This window comes from Pinus tabuliformis, chromosome 5_1 (assembly GCF_031772625.1).
Source record: "Pinus tabuliformis cultivar Carrire ecotype Pingquan chromosome 5_1, CPIR1, whole genome shotgun sequence".
Taxonomy (NCBI): Eukaryota; Viridiplantae; Streptophyta; class Pinopsida; order Pinales; family Pinaceae; genus Pinus; species Pinus tabuliformis.
The window spans coordinates 869444578-869463125 of record NC_142305.1 but is presented as its reverse complement, the minus strand read 5'-3'; the positions used below and the strand labels follow the sequence as shown (position 1 = coordinate 869463125).

At 32.8% G+C, this 18548-nt stretch overlaps 1 protein-coding gene across 1 annotated transcript; it reads left to right on the top strand.

Annotated features, from left to right (window-relative positions):
• The first annotated feature begins 9549 nt into the window (after positions 1 to 9549).
• LOC149167592 (kinesin-like protein KIN-7A) lies at positions 9550 to 15699 on the top strand. The gene is made up of 13 exons (XM_089433037.1): positions 9550 to 10641; positions 10752 to 10841; positions 10942 to 11042; positions 11136 to 11255; positions 11350 to 11431; positions 11520 to 11587; positions 11673 to 11741; positions 11821 to 11945; positions 12179 to 12539; positions 12703 to 12807; positions 12901 to 13974; positions 14502 to 14833; positions 14997 to 15699. The coding sequence occupies exons 1-13, from the start codon at positions 10440 to 10442 to the stop codon at positions 15325 to 15327; spliced, it is 3060 nt and encodes a 1019-aa protein (XP_089289163.1). The 5' UTR covers positions 9550 to 10439; the 3' UTR covers positions 15328 to 15699.
• Positions 15700 to 18548: the final 2849 nt, after the last annotated feature.

Sequence of the window (18548 nt, the reverse complement as noted above, 5' to 3'; positions counted from 1 at the left end):
AAACCACAATAAACTTAAACTTGTAATCATCTATCTTTTAAATTATATATATATATATATATATATATATATATATATATATATATATATATATATATATAGCAATGGGAAAACCTATCATAACTCAATTGTCAAACTAGCATTGAGAACATGCATCACTGGTTACTATCCATGAATGCAGGTTGACTCATCACCATTATTTAAGGAAAATCATGCCACCTGGAATTAATCGTTGGTGGTTCGTAAGAGGCTAGGCTTTCACTATTATTAAATGCCTTTGGGCCTTGGGTTGTTAACCTGTTTCTTTATGTTTGAGAAAGATGAGCTCTTAACCAAGCAAAAACAGATTTAAATAATACTCCAAACCCATTACATAAACCATATATATTCTCTTATTTATTTAATAAAAATAATATAATAAAAATTAATTTAAAAAATATCATAAATAAAATACTATCATTTAATATAAACTAGTATGACTAAATTATATTGACTCAAATGTTAACAATTCCCCTGGAGTATGCCCTAAAATTGCTTTTGCTTGGCTAAGAGCTCGTCTTCCTCAGACGTAAGGAAACAGGTTAACGACCCAAGACTCAAAGGCATTTGACATGAGTGAAAATCTGCTCCCTTACGGATCACCAACATGTTATTTCGGGTGACATGGTTTTCCTTGAATAACGGTGATGAGCCAACCTGCATTCACGATTAGCAGCTAGAGATGGTTGTCCTCATTGCTAGTTTGACAATTCAATTATGATAGATTTTCCCACTTGTGAAAAAAAAATCCCCTACGAACACATATAATCCTACATCAAAAATAATTTTAAAGATGTGTAGAATTTCATTTGTCTTCGTAAAAATAATATAATCTTTTTATAATTTTTTATATGTATTTTAAAAAAATGTAGTGTATTAAAGTTCAAACTAATATAATATTCTAAACCATTGACTCTTATAGAAGATGTATTTTGGTCTCAAGTTATCAAATAATGCGTGAGGTAAAGTATATGTATATTTTTTAACCAAAAATAATATAATAGTTCATTAAATTCAAACCATTGACTCTCCTATCGAAGATGTTTTTTGGTCTCAAGTTATCAACCAAAGTGTTGTGTATATCCAAACAAATCCCACTATGCTTTTTTTAAATGCCAATCATGAATCCCCAGTTTTCAACTAATATATACTGCAAATTACACCATGTTTTTGCAATACACCTCACATAATTATCAAGTATAAAGATGATACAAACTATAAATAATATAATAAGAACGATGTCAAACTTATTATAGACTTGGTTGCATATATTTTTTATTTTTTATTTTTTTATTATTTTATTTTTTTTAATAATTTGGGGAGCTGCAAATCATATTACTGGTAATAGACATCATGAATACAAAGGCTAGTATTTATAATAAAGACAATTTAATAACTAAACAATAATTTTTGTGGGTTAGGTTTTATATTTAAATTTAATATATTTTTTCATATATATTTATATTTAAATTTAATAAATTTAATAAAATAATATATATATAAATATTAAGGATGTGTATAAATTAGGTTTTATATTTAAATTTAATATATTTTTTCATATATATTTATATTTAAATTTAATAAAATAATATATATATAAATATTAAGGATGTGTATTTGTTTTAATATTGTATTTAGATTTTTAGTTATTACATAGAAGTCATTTACTAGTGAGATGTTGTTAGGTTTTATATTTAAATTTAATATATTTTTTCATATATATTTATATTTAAATTTAATAAATTTAATAAAATAATATATATATAAATATTAAGGATGTGTATTTGTTTTAATATTGTATTTAGATTTTTAGTTATTATATAGAAGTCATTTACTAGTGAGATGTTGTTATCTTAATTAAGTTGATTGTGACAAAAATTATGAATACAAAAGCTAATGTCTATATACCATCATGAATACAAAGGCTAGTATTTATAATAAAGACAATTTAATAACTAAACAATAATAAACCATTTAATAACTAAACAATAATGTTTATGGGTTAGGTTTTATATTTAAATTTAATATATTTTTTCATATATATTTATATTTAAATTTAATAAAATAATATATATATATATATATATATATATATATAGGATGTGTATTTGTTTTAATATTGTATTTAGATTTTTAGTTATTATATAGAAGTCATTTACTAGTGAGATGTTGTTATCTTAATTAAGTTGATTGTGACAAAATTATAAATACAAAAGCTAATCTCTATAATAAAGTCAATTCAACAAATAAGTAATAAAATTCTTATTTTCATTTGGCTATGTTTTATATTTAATTTTAATTTTAATATTATATATAGTAAATTATATAAATTAATTTTTAATTTTTTAAAAAATATCAAGTTTATATATGTTTTTTTTTTATTACTAAATTGTATTTAGGTTTTTACATGTTATATAAAAGTAATTTAATAGTTATAGATTGTCATTTGTGTGAGATTTAGTGGAGTCTGAACACACTTTAAAAAAATGTAACCTTATTATGTAACCCCCACCAATTAGTTCCCACTTCAACTCTTCTTCATAAGATTTAAACCTAATAAGAACTAAATAGACTTCATAAATTATACAATATTTAATAATCAATAAATTTTGAGTTACCAAATTTTTCAATGATGAATAATAATAATATTTATATTAATGGTCAATTTTCTATAACTTCTAAAAACAAAATAAAAATATATTGTACTTTTTTATTATATTGACTAATTTTGTTATTGGTACTAAGTAATAAAGTTGAGTTGCTTTACAATTTTCCATATTCAATTTACAATTCACCCATTTAATGTTTTAATTTACTCTATATTTTAAATAAGTAGTATAAACTTTTCACCCATTTAATGTTTTAATTTACTCTATATTTTAAATAAGTAGTGTAAACTTATAAGAATTGGTCTTTTTCTAATCACTTAAAATAATAAGAAAGATATCAACATTTTTTCTAATCACTTAAAATAATAAGAAATATATCAACATTTTATAAACTTAGACCCAAAAAAATCATTTTAAATTGATAAGATTGTTTCAACAAATTTTATGCTGACAACTTTGAAAAAATAAAAAATATTTATTTTTTAAAATAAGTATTTTATTAATTTAACTTAGTTTAAATATATTTTAAATTATTATTTATTTATTATTTTGTTAAATACTTTCTAAATAATATTTATTAATATTATTTTGTATATATATTTTAATTATTTTTTATATAGTAGAAAATTTTATTATAATTCAATTACCAAACTAATAAAAAAACAACCATCACTCATTACTATTTTTACAAATTTATTTATTAAATTATTTTCTAATGATTACCATTTTTATAAATTTATTTATTATTTTTTTTTTCAAAAATTTTAGTTGAATCTTTTAAAGATTGAAATATACAACCCAATTCCCCGCAGATGTTTGGTGATGTGGCTAGCTGACGATCTGTTAAGTTATCCGTGCCATTGTGCAGGTCACGAGTTTGAGTCTCCTCTTAACCGAGGGTCGTTCTTGCGGACTAGGTGATTCCTCCTAAAAATTATAGTGGCAATCAGTGAGATTCGACGCTGTATAACATGAGTACGATACCACAGTTATTGTCTATTCTACTAGTCAACAAAAAAAATATTAACATATTTAAAATTCAAAATTTGTAGTTTAATAGATTTAATTTGTAGTTTAATAGATTTTGTAAGTTAATATATTTTATGCAATTACTTTACTTATAACATTTTGTAATAAAGAAAACTTCATGTACTTGTTCGTCAAAGTCTTTAACGCGTTTTGAGAGTCGTGTAAGTGAGTAGATAGGGTTAAGTGGGCCATCTTAACCCGTGATCAGGGATTCCCACTCATTGATTATGTTGCTCATGTTTTGTACTTTTCGATAGATATATATATATTTAATTGGAAGAGTAATACAATCCGGAGACTGCCTTTTTCAAAATTGTCTAATTTCCAACCCCACTCTAATGTACTTCTCATAACCCATTTATCCTTTCCCATGCAATAACATGACTTGTTAAAACACAGGTGGACCTTATTATAAAATAATCAAGTAGAGTGCATTTAGTTTATTCCCAACTTTTGGGTAAAAACCGTTTCTCTATAGATGGGAATTTATTGTATCATAGATTTGCATTCATTTAATTCATATGTGGGCTAGGATTTATAGAATTTTATTTTGGTATAAAATAATTAAGTAGAGTGCACTTAGTTTATTCTCAAACTTTTGGGTAAAAACTTTTTTTTTCACTCACTGGTTTACGGATACCCGGGTCAGTGGGTAGCCGCTACGTCCAGGGTTTTAAACACTGTCGGGTCAGTGGGTAGCCGCTACGTCCAGGGTTTTAAACACTGAGTGGACGCCACCCGAAGGGCATCAACACCCCTCGGCCTATTTACCGACCTAACCCCAAGAGTTTTCGGGATTCGACCCTGTGACCTCCCATTGGCGAGGCACTTGATTTGACCGATTGAGCTAACTCTTGGGGCTCACTTTTGGGTAAAAACTATTTCTGTATAGATGGGAATTTATTGTATCATAGATTTGCATTCATTTAATTCATATGTGTGCTAGGATTTATAGAATTTTACTAGTTAGCATATACATTTTTAGAGAGGGGTAAAACAAAGTTTACAAGTGGAGTAAATATTAAATATTGATGAGATCAACTTTAGTGTCGTGTTTGACTTATTGTTATTATTTTATGTTTGCATTCATATGTGATAGTTTTTTTTTTTTTTTGCAAAATTAATGATACTATCCAAAATCAAATTGTATACTTCAAATTGTATACTTTATCACATTTTACCAACCTAGTATTTGTATACTTTTTAAAATATTGTATTGTAGAAATTAAATAAAAGCATAATTTAAATATGTTGCAGCTTAGTTTTTGTTGTTATGTTTTCTTATTAATTTAATTTGAAGTTTAATTTTGTATATTTAAGTTGTTGAGTTAGTATAATTCGAATGTTTCAATTTTTTTAAAGTTAAATTTATTTATGTTTTTAAAAATATAAATAAGTAATAGAAAATTTTCATCTCACAACAAAATATATTAAATTTTGATGAAAATGATCAAAACATAAAATATTTAAACAATGTCTTACATGAGACATAACTTTAATTTGGACCTTATGTTTTTTATTATTTTCAAAAAATTGTGAAGTTTAGATAGGTTGTTAATTTGTTGAGGATAACATTATCTTGACAAAAGTTATTGTTTTCTTTGTATAGTGTAGAAGAGTAATATTTATATAACTTCTTATTACAACTGAGAAATGAATAATCTCATTAAAATGCATTGTTACTTCTTTACATGGTGAAGGAAAGTAAGATTTATATAACCTCTTGTACAACAATGGAGAATGATTTGTTGTGAGTAACATTATCCCCACAAAGGTTATCACTTTCTTTACATAATGAAAAAGGGCCATATCTATATAACCTCTTATCACAGTTGAGAAATGAATAATCTCATTAGAATGTGTTCTAACTTTCTTTAAAAAGGTGAAGTATGGAAGTACAATTTATACTACCTTTTATATAGTGACGGAGAATAAAATGTATTATAACAAACAAGATAATTGTGAATGCTTTGTTGAGGGTAACATTATCTTCACAAAAGTTTAGTTTAGTCTAGTTCATTTTTTTTTACCATGGTGAATCGATAACTTTTTGGAATAATTTGGGCAAGTTTTAGGATCAAACGTTTTGACTGCCATTATAACATCACAAATATATCTAATAACCAGTAAGCCAAATATACAATAACTTATGACTTAGCAAGAGCTGAGATGTCTCAACCCCGATGAAGTGGAATCTATCCCAGGGGTTGCCTACTCTTCAAGCCTTATCACAACAAGTCAACATATCCCTTGAAAATGAACCTAGATGGATGGGAGAACATTATCTCCACAAAAAGTACCACTTTCTTTACAAAGTAAAGAAGACTAAGATCTATATTACATGTAATCTCATTGGAATGGGTTGTCACTTTCTTTAAAAAATTAAAAAATAAGATTTATTATAACAAATCATATAATAATAGAAATAAAATATATTATAACACATACTAAAACCAAAGATAAAATATATTATATAATATTCAAAGTATATAACTAAATAAAATAAACTTTAATTATTATATTTATATATATATAACTTTTATTATTTCAAAAATAATATTTAATATAAAAATAATTAACTTAAATTTAATACATTTAACATCGTGAAACTTAAAAAACAATATACAATAACTAAATTATTAACAATTTATATATATATACACGGAAATCCATTTGACCATATATACTGGAAAAACATTGTTCAATGATACTCCTTTAAACTTCAAAACTAGTTGAATTAAAAAAAGTTTGAAACAATTATTTATTTTGCTTTTCTCTATGTTCTAAATTTTATGAAAACACAAAACAAAAACAAAAACACAATATTTTTTTAAAAACCAACCAAAAAATAAGTTGGTGAAAAACAATTGAAATAACTATTTTTTGTTGTTGTCTTCTCTATGTTCATAATTTTACAAAAAAACCATTCACAAAGTAATCATTACTCTCTAGCCTTAGACACCCCCCTCTCCACACACACACATATTCTCTCTCTCACACACATATAGGTAAATAAATGAGAACATATTATTTAAATTCATGAATCAAGAAGATATTATCAAGACAGGGTTTGGTTTTTTCTTGGAAGGGTTTGGTTTTTTCTTGGAATTTTCCATGCTCGAGGGTTTGGTTTTTTCTGGAATTTTCCATACTCCTTTGTCCATCTCCATCTCCAACTCAATTTTAGATAGAGTATTTGCTTTCTCATTCTTGTTAGTATAGACATGATGAAATGACATGTAAAGAAATCTAATGAGTTGATTGAATCTCTTCAAATAATGTCATTTGAATCCATGAATCATGAATATGTTAAGAGGAGAGGGATTGGTTTTTCTTGGAAATTTCCATATTCCTTTGTCCATATCCATCTCTAGTTCAATTTTAGATAGCCTATTTACTTCCTTTTTCTTGTTAGTACAAGCACGATCAAAGGACATGTATAATGAGCAGATTGAAACTCTTGAAATAATATGATTTGAATCCATGAATCATGAAAATATTATGAAGGGAAGGATTGGTTTTTTCTAGAATTTTCCATACTCCTTTGTCCATATTCATCTCTATTTCAATTTTTGATAGCCTATTTGCTTTCTCATTCTTGTTAATGTAAGCATGATCAAAGAACATGTAAGAAAAACTTTATGAGTTGATTGAATCTCGTGAAATAATGAGAGTAAGATGAAATTTTAAATGTTGAAAGCTTCTTTCCTCCATTAAAAGACCAACATAAAATCACCATAAATGTGAAATTAAAGATGCCTTTTTCACTTACCAAGCACACACTTTTTTTTTTAAACAACAACATTTTATATTCAACAGCAAAAAGAAATTACATAGCAATCACATCAAGGTTTAGATCTTACATACTTAGCAAACAAAACCTTACAACCCTGGCAATAGAAAATACAAAGACAAAACAATAAACTTCTCCTCTCAATATTCAGATACAATAAACTATTTTCCAATAAACCGAAGCAACACCAGAATGAACATGATAGTTCATACGATATCCCCAAAAACCAATAATCGGAACCATCTCCAATACAACATTGCATTCATTGTTCACCACATATTTTTCAACATATAGAAATATTACAAAAACACACAACCAAAGTACCCTGTTTGGTCAAACTTCTTTTATTACACAAGAGATATAACACACATAGAGGCAGACCAAAACCATAGGCAACTTAGCCATTCCATATACGACATGTGCACACAAAGCTTCATTTGTTGAAACATACCCATTATAATACTCGTCACTGACGAAATTGAAAACTAGCCCATGATACATATCACAAAGAAAACACAAACATAAAACAAAGCGCTGTTGTAGCAGACATGCACCAAACAAATTTGGGCTAGAAAAGCAACCTGCATTACATCACCAACTGGGAGACAAAGAGCATATATGAGATTCAAATTCCTGTTCGCACCAAAACTACTGAAAATCCAGGAAGGCCAAAAAAATCACCTCAAACCTAGTAAGCTCATCTTTTGAGAAACAAGAAAATCAACTACAACACTAGAATATGATTACCAAAATAGTGACAAAAGACTTAAGACCAACCATCTCTAATCCTAATTAGAAGAAATTTACACTGAAATCTTGAACACAAAATTACCTAACCATTATCTCATAAAAATAGTTAATTTCATTTCCAATATATATTAATTTTTTTAATAAATTTGATATTTGTAACCATATATTTTTTAAAATAAAAGAAATAAAAAAATTATAAACCATATTTGGTTTTTTATATTTTATTAAAACTAAAGTGAAAATTTAATTCAAAAAATCAACCTAATTATAACTATAATTTATTATATTTTATATTTTAAATGTAAATAGGCTTAGCTTACCTAAATAAAAAATAAAAAATAAAAAATATAAATAAATAGTCTTCTATGTATGATAGGATGGTGATGGTAGTTATGGAGCGACTCGCAATATTCAAATGTATTTTGGCATCAATTGTAAACAGGGAAACAGATAGCGCACCTAATGATGTTGTGAGTGTTAGGTAGTAATAAGACAAAATTATGATTTTCCATCCTTATTTATTTACTTACTTTTTAGATCATGCGAGGAAACAATAGGATTGGTTTTAATATTTAAAGTAAGAGTAGTAAGCATTAAGTTAAGAATAAGAATAAAGGTTTAAGCCAACAAGAACATAGCATTGGGCATATGAGGTTGCTTGGATTGGACCCCACAAATATATTTATATTTTTGTTTAAGGAATATATAATTGAAAAAGAAATGAAGATAAATTGTTGCTGCATGAGCTGTTGAGATCATGACATGAGGAGGTAGAATGTGGTATGTGTTAGGATGGGAATGAAGAAAGTCAATCTTACTTTAGGAATTAATTTTTTATTTTTGGGTTAAGTTGTACGAGTTTTGAGATGATTGTACATTTAATTTTTAGGTTGTGAGATTTGATTATCTTTTTGTTTTGGGTTAAGTTGAGTGAGTTTTGAGATGATTGTATATTTAATTTTTGGGTTGTGAAATTCGATTTAGGGATATAGTATTTAAATAGTTAAAATAACTTTCAAAAATTACATTTTGTTTAGGCTATATCGACTTTTAACATGATTAGATTTTTGTACACAGTTTTAAATCAATAACCTAATATCATAAAGTGTCTTAACAATACATCTCATCATAATCTATTTTACACACGATAAGCCAAAAATTAAGCCAAAAATTAATTAATTATAAATTAATAATGAAATTAATTAATTTAAGGTAATAGTTGGCAATGTGGAGTGGTAATACAGAAAACATTCGTTGGAGTGGATGGGAAGGTTCACATGAGCAACCTTTGTAGTTAGGGCAGGTATTTATTTGTATTTGATTGATTCTTTTACTAAGGAAGCACTGCGACTCTTCTTTGCCTTTGCTTTTTGATTTGGTACTTTGGCTTTAAACACACCGCCCAACGACCAAAATAATGTCAATATCTTTACTGGAAAGGGAGTTGAAATGGGGAATGTGAATGGATGGGAGGGCCGAATCTGAGAGAAATGATACCCTGCCCTGCCCTGTTCTGCTCAGGACCATGAACATATATGTGACAGTCCGGCCGGGTGGAAAGTGGTTGAGTGGATTGTGAGTAAACGAGATACTGAGGGAGGAGTTTTATATGTTGCCGCGTGTGTCAAGTTTATTTTTTCTCAGATTGGATTAGTTTATTGAGTATATTTGGGAATAATTTTATAAGCTGGGTTGCATTTTTGGGTTTAGATCGAGCTATCTACTATGACATTAACTAAATGTTAGTTAATTTTTTATAATGTTGCTTCAGATCGACTGACCTGCTACATTATTTAACATTTAGAGCTGACTTCGATCCTGAGACTGAAAATTGGAGAAGACCCAAAACCCAACTAACCAACTTTGCTTACAGGACTAAGCCCCTTCTGTTCTGGTTGAGATGTCTTCTCACCTCCGCCTGCTCCCAGTTCATCACCACTCACCGTGACCGCGACCGTTGTGGCGCCGTGCCCGTGCCCTTGTCCGTGCCCGTTTTCTTCTGTTGCGTTGTCCATGTTTCTGTTGTGATGCATGCGAGCTAGCGGGCGATTGATAATGAATGCATGTGGGATGTGGTATCGAATTGCTCATATTGGCAATACAGGTAGTGAGTCTGTGAAATATTTGTGTATATAAATCAGTGGAGGGGGAGGTGGAGCAGGAGCAGGCGCAAAATGCAGATGAAATGAGAATAAGTGGAGCAGGTGAGGTGGGAGACAATGGAAGGGGAGGAGGGGTCGTGGGAGAAACGGGTGGGTGAGGAAGAGGAGAAGATATTTGTGAGTATTCGAGTGAGACCATTGAGTGAGAAGGAGATCGCCAGAAGGGATGTTTCAGACTGGGAATGCATTAATGATAAAACACTAGTCTATAAATACACCATTCCGGAACGATCTCTGTTTCCAACTGCATATTCATTTGGTAAAATTTCTTTTCTTATTCTGTTTCTGTTTCTGATTCTGGTTCATTTTTGTAATTGACAAGAATTCGTTTGTATGTATAAATGAAATTGCTGGGAATGCACATTGCAGATAGAGTATTTGGGAGTGAAGCCTCAACAGATGAGGTGTATGAGGATGGGGCAAAGGAGGTGGCTCTTTCCGCTCTCAGCGGTCTCAATGGTGAGTTAATCTAAACTCTCACTTCTTAGCTCATTCTCCCTATCTGAACCCAAATCCCAAAATCTGGCAATGGTGGCATTGATACATGTGGTTGTTGCAGCAACAATATTTGCATATGGGCAGACCAGCAGTGGAAAGACGTATACGATGAGGGGCATCACAGATCGTGCTGTGATGGATATTTACAAGTATATTGACAAGGTATTGGGGCTAGATTTATTTTTTGTTGTTGCTTCCTCACTGTGTTTTATTCTCCACATTGTAATGGCGAGGACAATTGATGTGATGTTGCAGCACTCGGAACGAGTATTTGTCTTGAAGTTTTCTGCAATGGAAATTTATAACGAAGTGGTGAAGGATCTCCTCGCTTCTTCTGAGAACAGTGGCCCTCTTCGGATTCTGGACGATCCAGAGGTGGGCATTTGCCAGTTTCCTCATATTTTTGGTTTTCTTTCTCAGCATTGCAATTTTCTTTGCCCCTGCCTCATGTTTATTGTATTATTAACAGAGGGGGACAGTTGTGGAGAAATTGGTTGAAGAAAGGGTGCAGGACAAAGATCATCTGCAAAAGCTTTTGAGTATATGTGAAGGTAGATCCTTCTCTTTGCTTCCCTAGATTTTTAAGGCTTATTATTATAATCATTGTTTATTCAATCAATTGGCTTAGTTTTTCTGCAGCTCACAGACAGGTCGGGGAGACTTCGCTGAACGAAGCAAGTTCCAGATCTCATCAAATTGTTAGACTGGTCCGTATTCTCTTTTTCTCACATTAAATGTTAAATTAGTTTCTGCAGATATGTGTTGACTGTTGGATTCTCTTCTCTTCTATAGACAATTGAAAGCTCTGTTCGAGAAACACGACCAGAAGACAACACCTCGAGCTCTTTAGTCGCGAGTTTGGTATGCTTACTATTCCTCTATTCGTATGAATCTTCATGTATGTCTTAGTTTAGTAAATGAAGCTGACAATTTTGTACAGAACCTTGTTGATCTTGCAGGGAGTGAGCGCGCATCTCAATCTCTTTCAGCAGGAGTTAGATTGAAGGAAGGTTGCCATATTAATCGCAGCTTGCTTACCCTGGGCACTGTGATCAGGAAGCTCAGGTCTGTTTCTACCCTTTCCTCTTCTGTTTTCAGTGTTGACGTTCGACATCATTCTGTATAATATTAGGTTCCAATTTCTGTCAAAAAAAAAAATTTCAGACATCAAGGATGAAGAACACTGGCATTATCTATGTTTCTGAAAATATTATGAATTGTTGACACTATTTATGGCTTCAAAGTCAGACGTTCTTCTGGTTTGTATTGATCAAATTTGTCAACTACTTTTGTTACAGTGGAAACAATAAAACTAGGAATGGTCACATTCCATACCGAGATTCTAAACTCACCCGAATTCTTCAACATGCATTGGGAGGCAATGCAAGGACAGCAATGATATGTACGTTGAGTCCTGCACGGAGCCATGTTGAACAGTCACGGAATACTCTCTTCTTTGCTAGCTGTGCAAAGGAAGTTGCGACTAGTGCACATGTCAATATAGTTATGTCAGACAAGGCATTATTGAAGCACTTGCAAAAAGAAGTGGCCAGGCTTGAAAATGAATTACGAGCCCCTGGGCACTCCGCTCCTGGGAACTCCGCTCCCTCTCAGTACACTGAGGCTTTGTTGAAGGAGAAAGATCTCCAGATTCAGAAGGTCTTCTTACATTGTTCATTAATTATTCTGTGATGTTCACCATGTTTACTGTAAACCTAGCTAATCTACACTCTTTATTTGAACTAGTCAACTCTGTATCCGTGTGGATAAAATTCAGTGATTCTTGCTCTGATGAGGGGTTTGATGTCACCTAATATTCTAGATGGCCCAAGAGATCAAGAAGCTGACTCAACAAAGAGATGCTGCACAAAGCCAATTTGAGGACCTGCTTCGGAGCATTGCTAGCAGTCAAGGGTCAAGAAGATGGGTAACTAGTTTTTTTCATCTCTTGAGCTAGATGTAAGCTGTTCTCAGCCATTTTCAGGGATGCAAAACTTATTTCTATTTCTCTTTTTTGCAGTACTCAATTAATCCCAGTCACACTCTTGCTCGGAAAATAAACTCTTATGAAGATGAATGTGCAGTGTCGGATGTATCCAGCACAGGGCATGATATGGATTCAGATGACTTGCAATTTCCTAAACTGCATAACTCTGACAACGGAACAGTGAGTCAGACAAGCAGTGAAATTTTTTATCAGCAAAGCATTCAAAAACATCAAGAAGAAGCTCTTTTACAGTCAGAAGAATTTCAACAATCCTCAGCCTCCACACCCGAGAAGCATCCTGTTAGGGAGTCCACCTCAAATCCCCTACTGTTGGTTCAAGAAATTAGAAAGTTGGAGTATCTGCAGGAGGAGCTTGGTAAGGATGCTAGTAGAGCTTTGGCAGCCCTTCAGAAAGAAGTCCAGTGCCTTGATATCGCTCAATCAGGTAAACCCAAGAATGATACAGCATCGTCTGTGACAGAGTTTAGAGGAGAAATTCGAGCGTTGTGTTCAAAGGAAGAAAATTCAAGCCCAGAAGAAACTGCTTCGAGAAGCCTAGTAGATACAACGCTCAAGGAAGAGATTTCAAGACTGAATGGCTCAGGGGATCTCCACAAATTAACTGATACTGATGCAACAATTGCTGCATTGGAAGAGCAACTTCAGAATGTGCAACAGTCCATTGAAAATCTTGTACTTCCTCTTCCCAATGAGGTTAGATTATCGGATTTCAGTAGAGCTCCACAACTAACAAGGAGTAGAAGTTGTATAGCTGAAATAATGACTAGCCCTCCATCCTCTCCCTCTTCTTGGGTGACAGATAGTTTTGGGCATAACGAAAACACTCCACCAGAAACAGCTGGTTGGAAGAGACCTGGGAGCTTGAGGAAGAATCTTTTTCATAAAAATGAGGGTAAAGAAGGCAATGTGTTATCCACAGACAGCACTGAAATGCTTGAACGAAGTGCTTCTTTTGACATAAAAAATGTTAAGAATATGTTCAAGGTTGCTGCTGAAGAGAATATTAATAATATTCGCTCTTATGTTACTGAGCTCAAAGAGCGCGTGGCCAAGCTTCAATACCAGAAGCAGCTTCTTGCTTGCCAGGTAAGACTCCAAACTGTTTGCTCTTTAGTACTTTCGAAAAAGAAATCTCTGTTTGATTGGTTAAAACTTAAAAGGTTTCTTTATATCTTTTTCTATCCTTAATTTCAGCACAAGATTCTTTTGAAGTACAATCCTATTATATACAGTTTCAGGTCTTAGGTCTTTCTGCATCTTGCTTGATGTACATTGTACTGGCTGGGGGATTTCATAAGTTATATCATATTCTCTCAGTCTCTCTGAAAGCTTTAGGATGTGTTCACATTGAATGCTCACGTGAAATTTACCACAACCATCCTTTGCTAGAGTATTGTGTTTCATTTGTGGCGTTGTGAGACAACTCTGGAAGAGATCTCACATATATCTAATTTACTTAACATGTAAATGTTCTAGGTTTGGCTTGTTTTTTTTCCAAGAAATGGAGTGGAAAGATTACAAAAGTTTGTTTTTGATTTTTTCGTTTGTTCCAGAGTCCTTTTTAATTTGTTTGAAAGGAGGGGCCATGACAACATAATCTATATTTTATGCAGGTGATGGAACTGGAGACAAATGGAAATGTTCAGGATGACAGAAATGTCGATGATGTGACTCTCGATCAGTCATCCAAACTTGTACAATCACCTTCCTCCTGGCCTTTGGAATTTGAGAAACAGAGAATGCAAATAATTGAACTCTGGGACAACTGCTACGTCTCCTTAGTTCACAGAACTCATTTTTTCCTACTATTCAAAGGTGATCCTTCAGATGCAATATACATGGAGGTAGAACTAAAGAGGCTGTCATTCCTTCATAAACATTTCTCTCACAGGGCTGGTAATAGCCCTGCTCACAATGATGATCAGACCACTTCTCTGGCTTCTAGGTAAATGCCTTTCCTTTTCTCAGCAGCTGTATATTTGATTATAACAGCCTCTGCCACGCATTTTATTGTATTGTGTATAGATAACATAATATGCATGATCTTCTAATAATTCTGCCAACTGTTTGCACCAATCCGTATGAACAATAAGTTGTGGATTTTGCAGTATTCGAGCTTTGAGGCGTGAAAGAGAAATACTGGCTAGGCAGATGCAAAGGAAATTAACGGCGGCTGAGAGAGAGACCTTATTTGAGAAATGGGGTGTTGTCCTAGACACAAAGCAGAGGAAATTGCAGTTGGCTCAGAGATTATGGACAGATACCCAAGATATGGCCCACATCCAAGAGAGTGCTAATATTGTTGCTAAGCTTGTCGGATTTTGTGAACCGGGACGAGTATCAAAAGAGATGTTTGAGCTCAGCTTTACACCTGCGAAGAACAACCAGAGGTTATCATCCTCTGGGTGGAATCTTATCTCAACTCTCTTGAGCTTTTAAACTGTATCTTGGGTCTTGTACTTTAAACTAAGAGCATTGTGCATTTATTCCTCTCTCTTTATTCTATTGCTTGTTTTGATAAAGAGAATTGTTTTATTCCTGCAGTTGTAATAACACGCTTCCACAGAGAATTGTTTGAATATGTATATGTGCAGTTTAGCATATATGATTGATTAACTTCTGTCTTGGTACTGAGTCAAGGGTACCAATGACTTGTAAACAGAATGTATATGCAAAAATATAAAGTGGTCATGTAAAATGATTCCTAACGAGGGCCCAAGGCCAAGATCCCGCTAGTGAATATGTATCATTTAGACCATGAAATATGATGTTAATAAGGCCTGGGTGAGGCCTGTGATATTGATGTGAACATATCAATGTCCCTGATAAATTAACATACGCAACATAGAATAGCCAAGGGGAACATGGGGAGGGACCATGGGCTGACAGATGGCAAATGGCTAGAGTGAAGATGAGGGGCACATGACTTTCCCCTGCTGACTCAAACATTATATACCGCCTTTACGAAGTAATTCAGTATTAGAGAAAGGATACCTAGCTATCTATGCAAAGTAGGTTTTTATGTGGTGACAACTAGCCTACCATGCAAAGGGTATATAAAATGGTAAATTTGAACTGGAGATGGAATTGTTTGTCATTGTTCTTCTCCATCACTTGGTACTCATTTCCCTCATGGACTCTTCTACACATCATGGGTATCTTGTGTTACTGTGAGTGCAATGTCATTATGCTAGAGTGCTGTGTTTCGGAGAGTGGAAATTGAAGAAGACTCTTTGCCTGTGTCATCCCATGGCCCCAACTCGGGGGGGCTATCCTAATGGATTGCGTATATCTGGGAGGAAAATTGTTCCTTAACATCCATTCAATGTGGTTCAGCTCTGGTGACAGACAAGTTTAATTTTTGCAACTGCTATGTTATACCGTTGTTGTAATTAGTATATTTACACTATGGACTAAAGCCACGACATAATTCTTTACTGAAGTTCGTGAGTTAGCATGAAACTGCAATAGAAGGATGAAGTAGAAATTGGTTGAAATTATGGGCCCATGCTTTGTATGTTCTTAGTCCATAGTTCTGTAGGATTGAAAGTAAAAATTTCAATTATTAAGCAGCCCCATCTTGTTGATGGAGCTATAGTGGAGGTCAGGCACACCACAAAGTGGTATCAGAGCTTCCAGGTTTAATTCATTGGACCTCCAGAATACTGGTAAATGGTTTGACAAAAATTGTGGAATGAGCATCTAGCACAAACTGCTTACCAATTGGTTGTTAAGTTAAAACACATGAACTGAATTGGTCTCTAAACCAGCATGTTGTGGAGAATCATAAATAATGGCGTTAGATTGAAACCTTTTACTGCTACATATGGTTCCTTACTCCCCAATTATAAAACTGTCTATTTGGAATAACTTACAAGGAGATACTGTTGAATAGCATAATTGTAAATAGACTGAACAAATGTTGTATTCGTGTTATGAATATAAGACTCCGTTACCAAAGAACAGAAAAAGGATGATCTATTATGTCACCATTTTCAGTCATGGATAGAAGCTTTGATTGAGTTCACTTGGTGGTAAATTAGGATATCTCATTAACATGTATGCCTATTGCCAAAACCTGGTTGATACACACACCCTACTTTACAAAATGTGTGAAGGAGAAATGTTACGTAGTGGGTTTTGAATGCACACACAACAGAGCAGAGTGCACGTGAGTGTTCTTGCTGTGTTTCTGCACATAAATATAGCTCAGTAGCGGCATCAATGCTGTCTTATCCTGAACACACAATGGCTTCATATCCTGTTAGCTGGTTTTTATCAAAACTTCTCCTTGTGAGTTTTGGATATTTGTAGCTTGAGAAAATAATTGCACTAAAAAAACAATGTAAATGAATTGACAGTCTATAGTTGTGATTTTAGCATATACAAACACGCTGTCTAAGAACAAATGTAGTGAACATAAACCATCGTAATAAAACTTGTCTCTCCTTAAGGTAACGAGATGGATGGCATGCCGATGAAGGGAGTTATGCATGTGCTTGGCTATATGCCAAATCCTCAACCTAGCAGGTGGCAAAACTGGCACTGCAAGTAAGCTCTTCTGTTCTATTGCCAAATGCAGGGACACAAGGCAAGCCTGACAGTCTCTTCTTCAGCTCCATAGTAAAGGCATGCATGAAATAATCAGCTCTTTATGATTGCATGGAGAGCTGGACTTGAGTTGGGTATTGTAGGGAGTATTGTCCTTGTGGCCATAAATTCAAAGTGTGGAGTTTTAGACGTTGCCTGTGAAGTGTTTGACAAAATGTCTCAAAGAGATCTGGTTTCCTAGACTGCGATGATTACTTGTTACATGCAGTTAGGGTATTGGAATGAAGCGTTGGATCTCTGAACTGAAATACAGTTTCACGATGTGAAGCCTAACAGCGTGCTGCCAACAAGTGCCCATCTAGCAAATATTCAACATGGAAGACAGATACACAATTACATATTCAGAAGACGGGGGTGTTTGGAGTTGAGAATGGATATCAAAGGATATGAGATGTGTATAATCATTATGATTGGTTAGTTTTAGTTGTGCTCCGACGAAATGTGCATAAAACCTTACCTTTACATTTTCGGAGCATTTTTGTCTTAAGCCTTTGAATGAATTTTGGTGGAATTCCGTCTTGGATGTCAATCTATCCTGATTGCATTTCGAATTTACTTATTATTACATGCCACTAAATATCCACGTCTGCCCAAGTTTTTTTCTTCAGAAATACAATTCCATGTGTGTTTTTGGTTGCCTTGTTCCTGGGTGGACAACTTTTTTTCCGAGGAATAGCATAATTTTTGGAATTCAGCATATGTTCTACGAGACATTGATGAGGGAAAGACTAGTTACTGTCGTTTTCTTTCCTGGTTTGTTTATGGACTTTATGAATGCTTCCTGACACATGGTCGCCATGACAGAATTTTGAAATCAGCTATAGCTTCCAGCCTATGACTGGATAACTATTCTTTTGGAACAATTGGCTTTCTTTGAATTTACATCGTTGCTTCCCAAAGTAAGAAACTGCCTTCTGGCAGCTAAATCAGAGGCTTCATTTACTCTATTATCTGCAGCATAAGATGAGCAGAATAAAGCAGTATATTGAAAAGTCTTTGACTTGTGTAACCTTGATCATAAATAGTAGAACATTTATTGCATATTTGAA

Coding starts and splice junctions, on each gene's coding strand:
- LOC149167592 (XM_089433037.1), top strand. CDS start 10,440: ATGGAAGGGGAGGAGGGGTCGTGGGAGAAACGGGTGGGTGAGGAAGAG. Junction 11,432..11,519: donor GCTTTTGAGTATATGTGAAG/GTAGATCCTTCT, acceptor GTTTTTCTGCAG/CTCACAGACAGGTCGGGGAG. Junction 11,946..12,178: donor ACTGTGATCAGGAAGCTCAG/GTCTGTTTCTAC, acceptor CTTTTGTTACAG/TGGAAACAATAAAACTAGGA.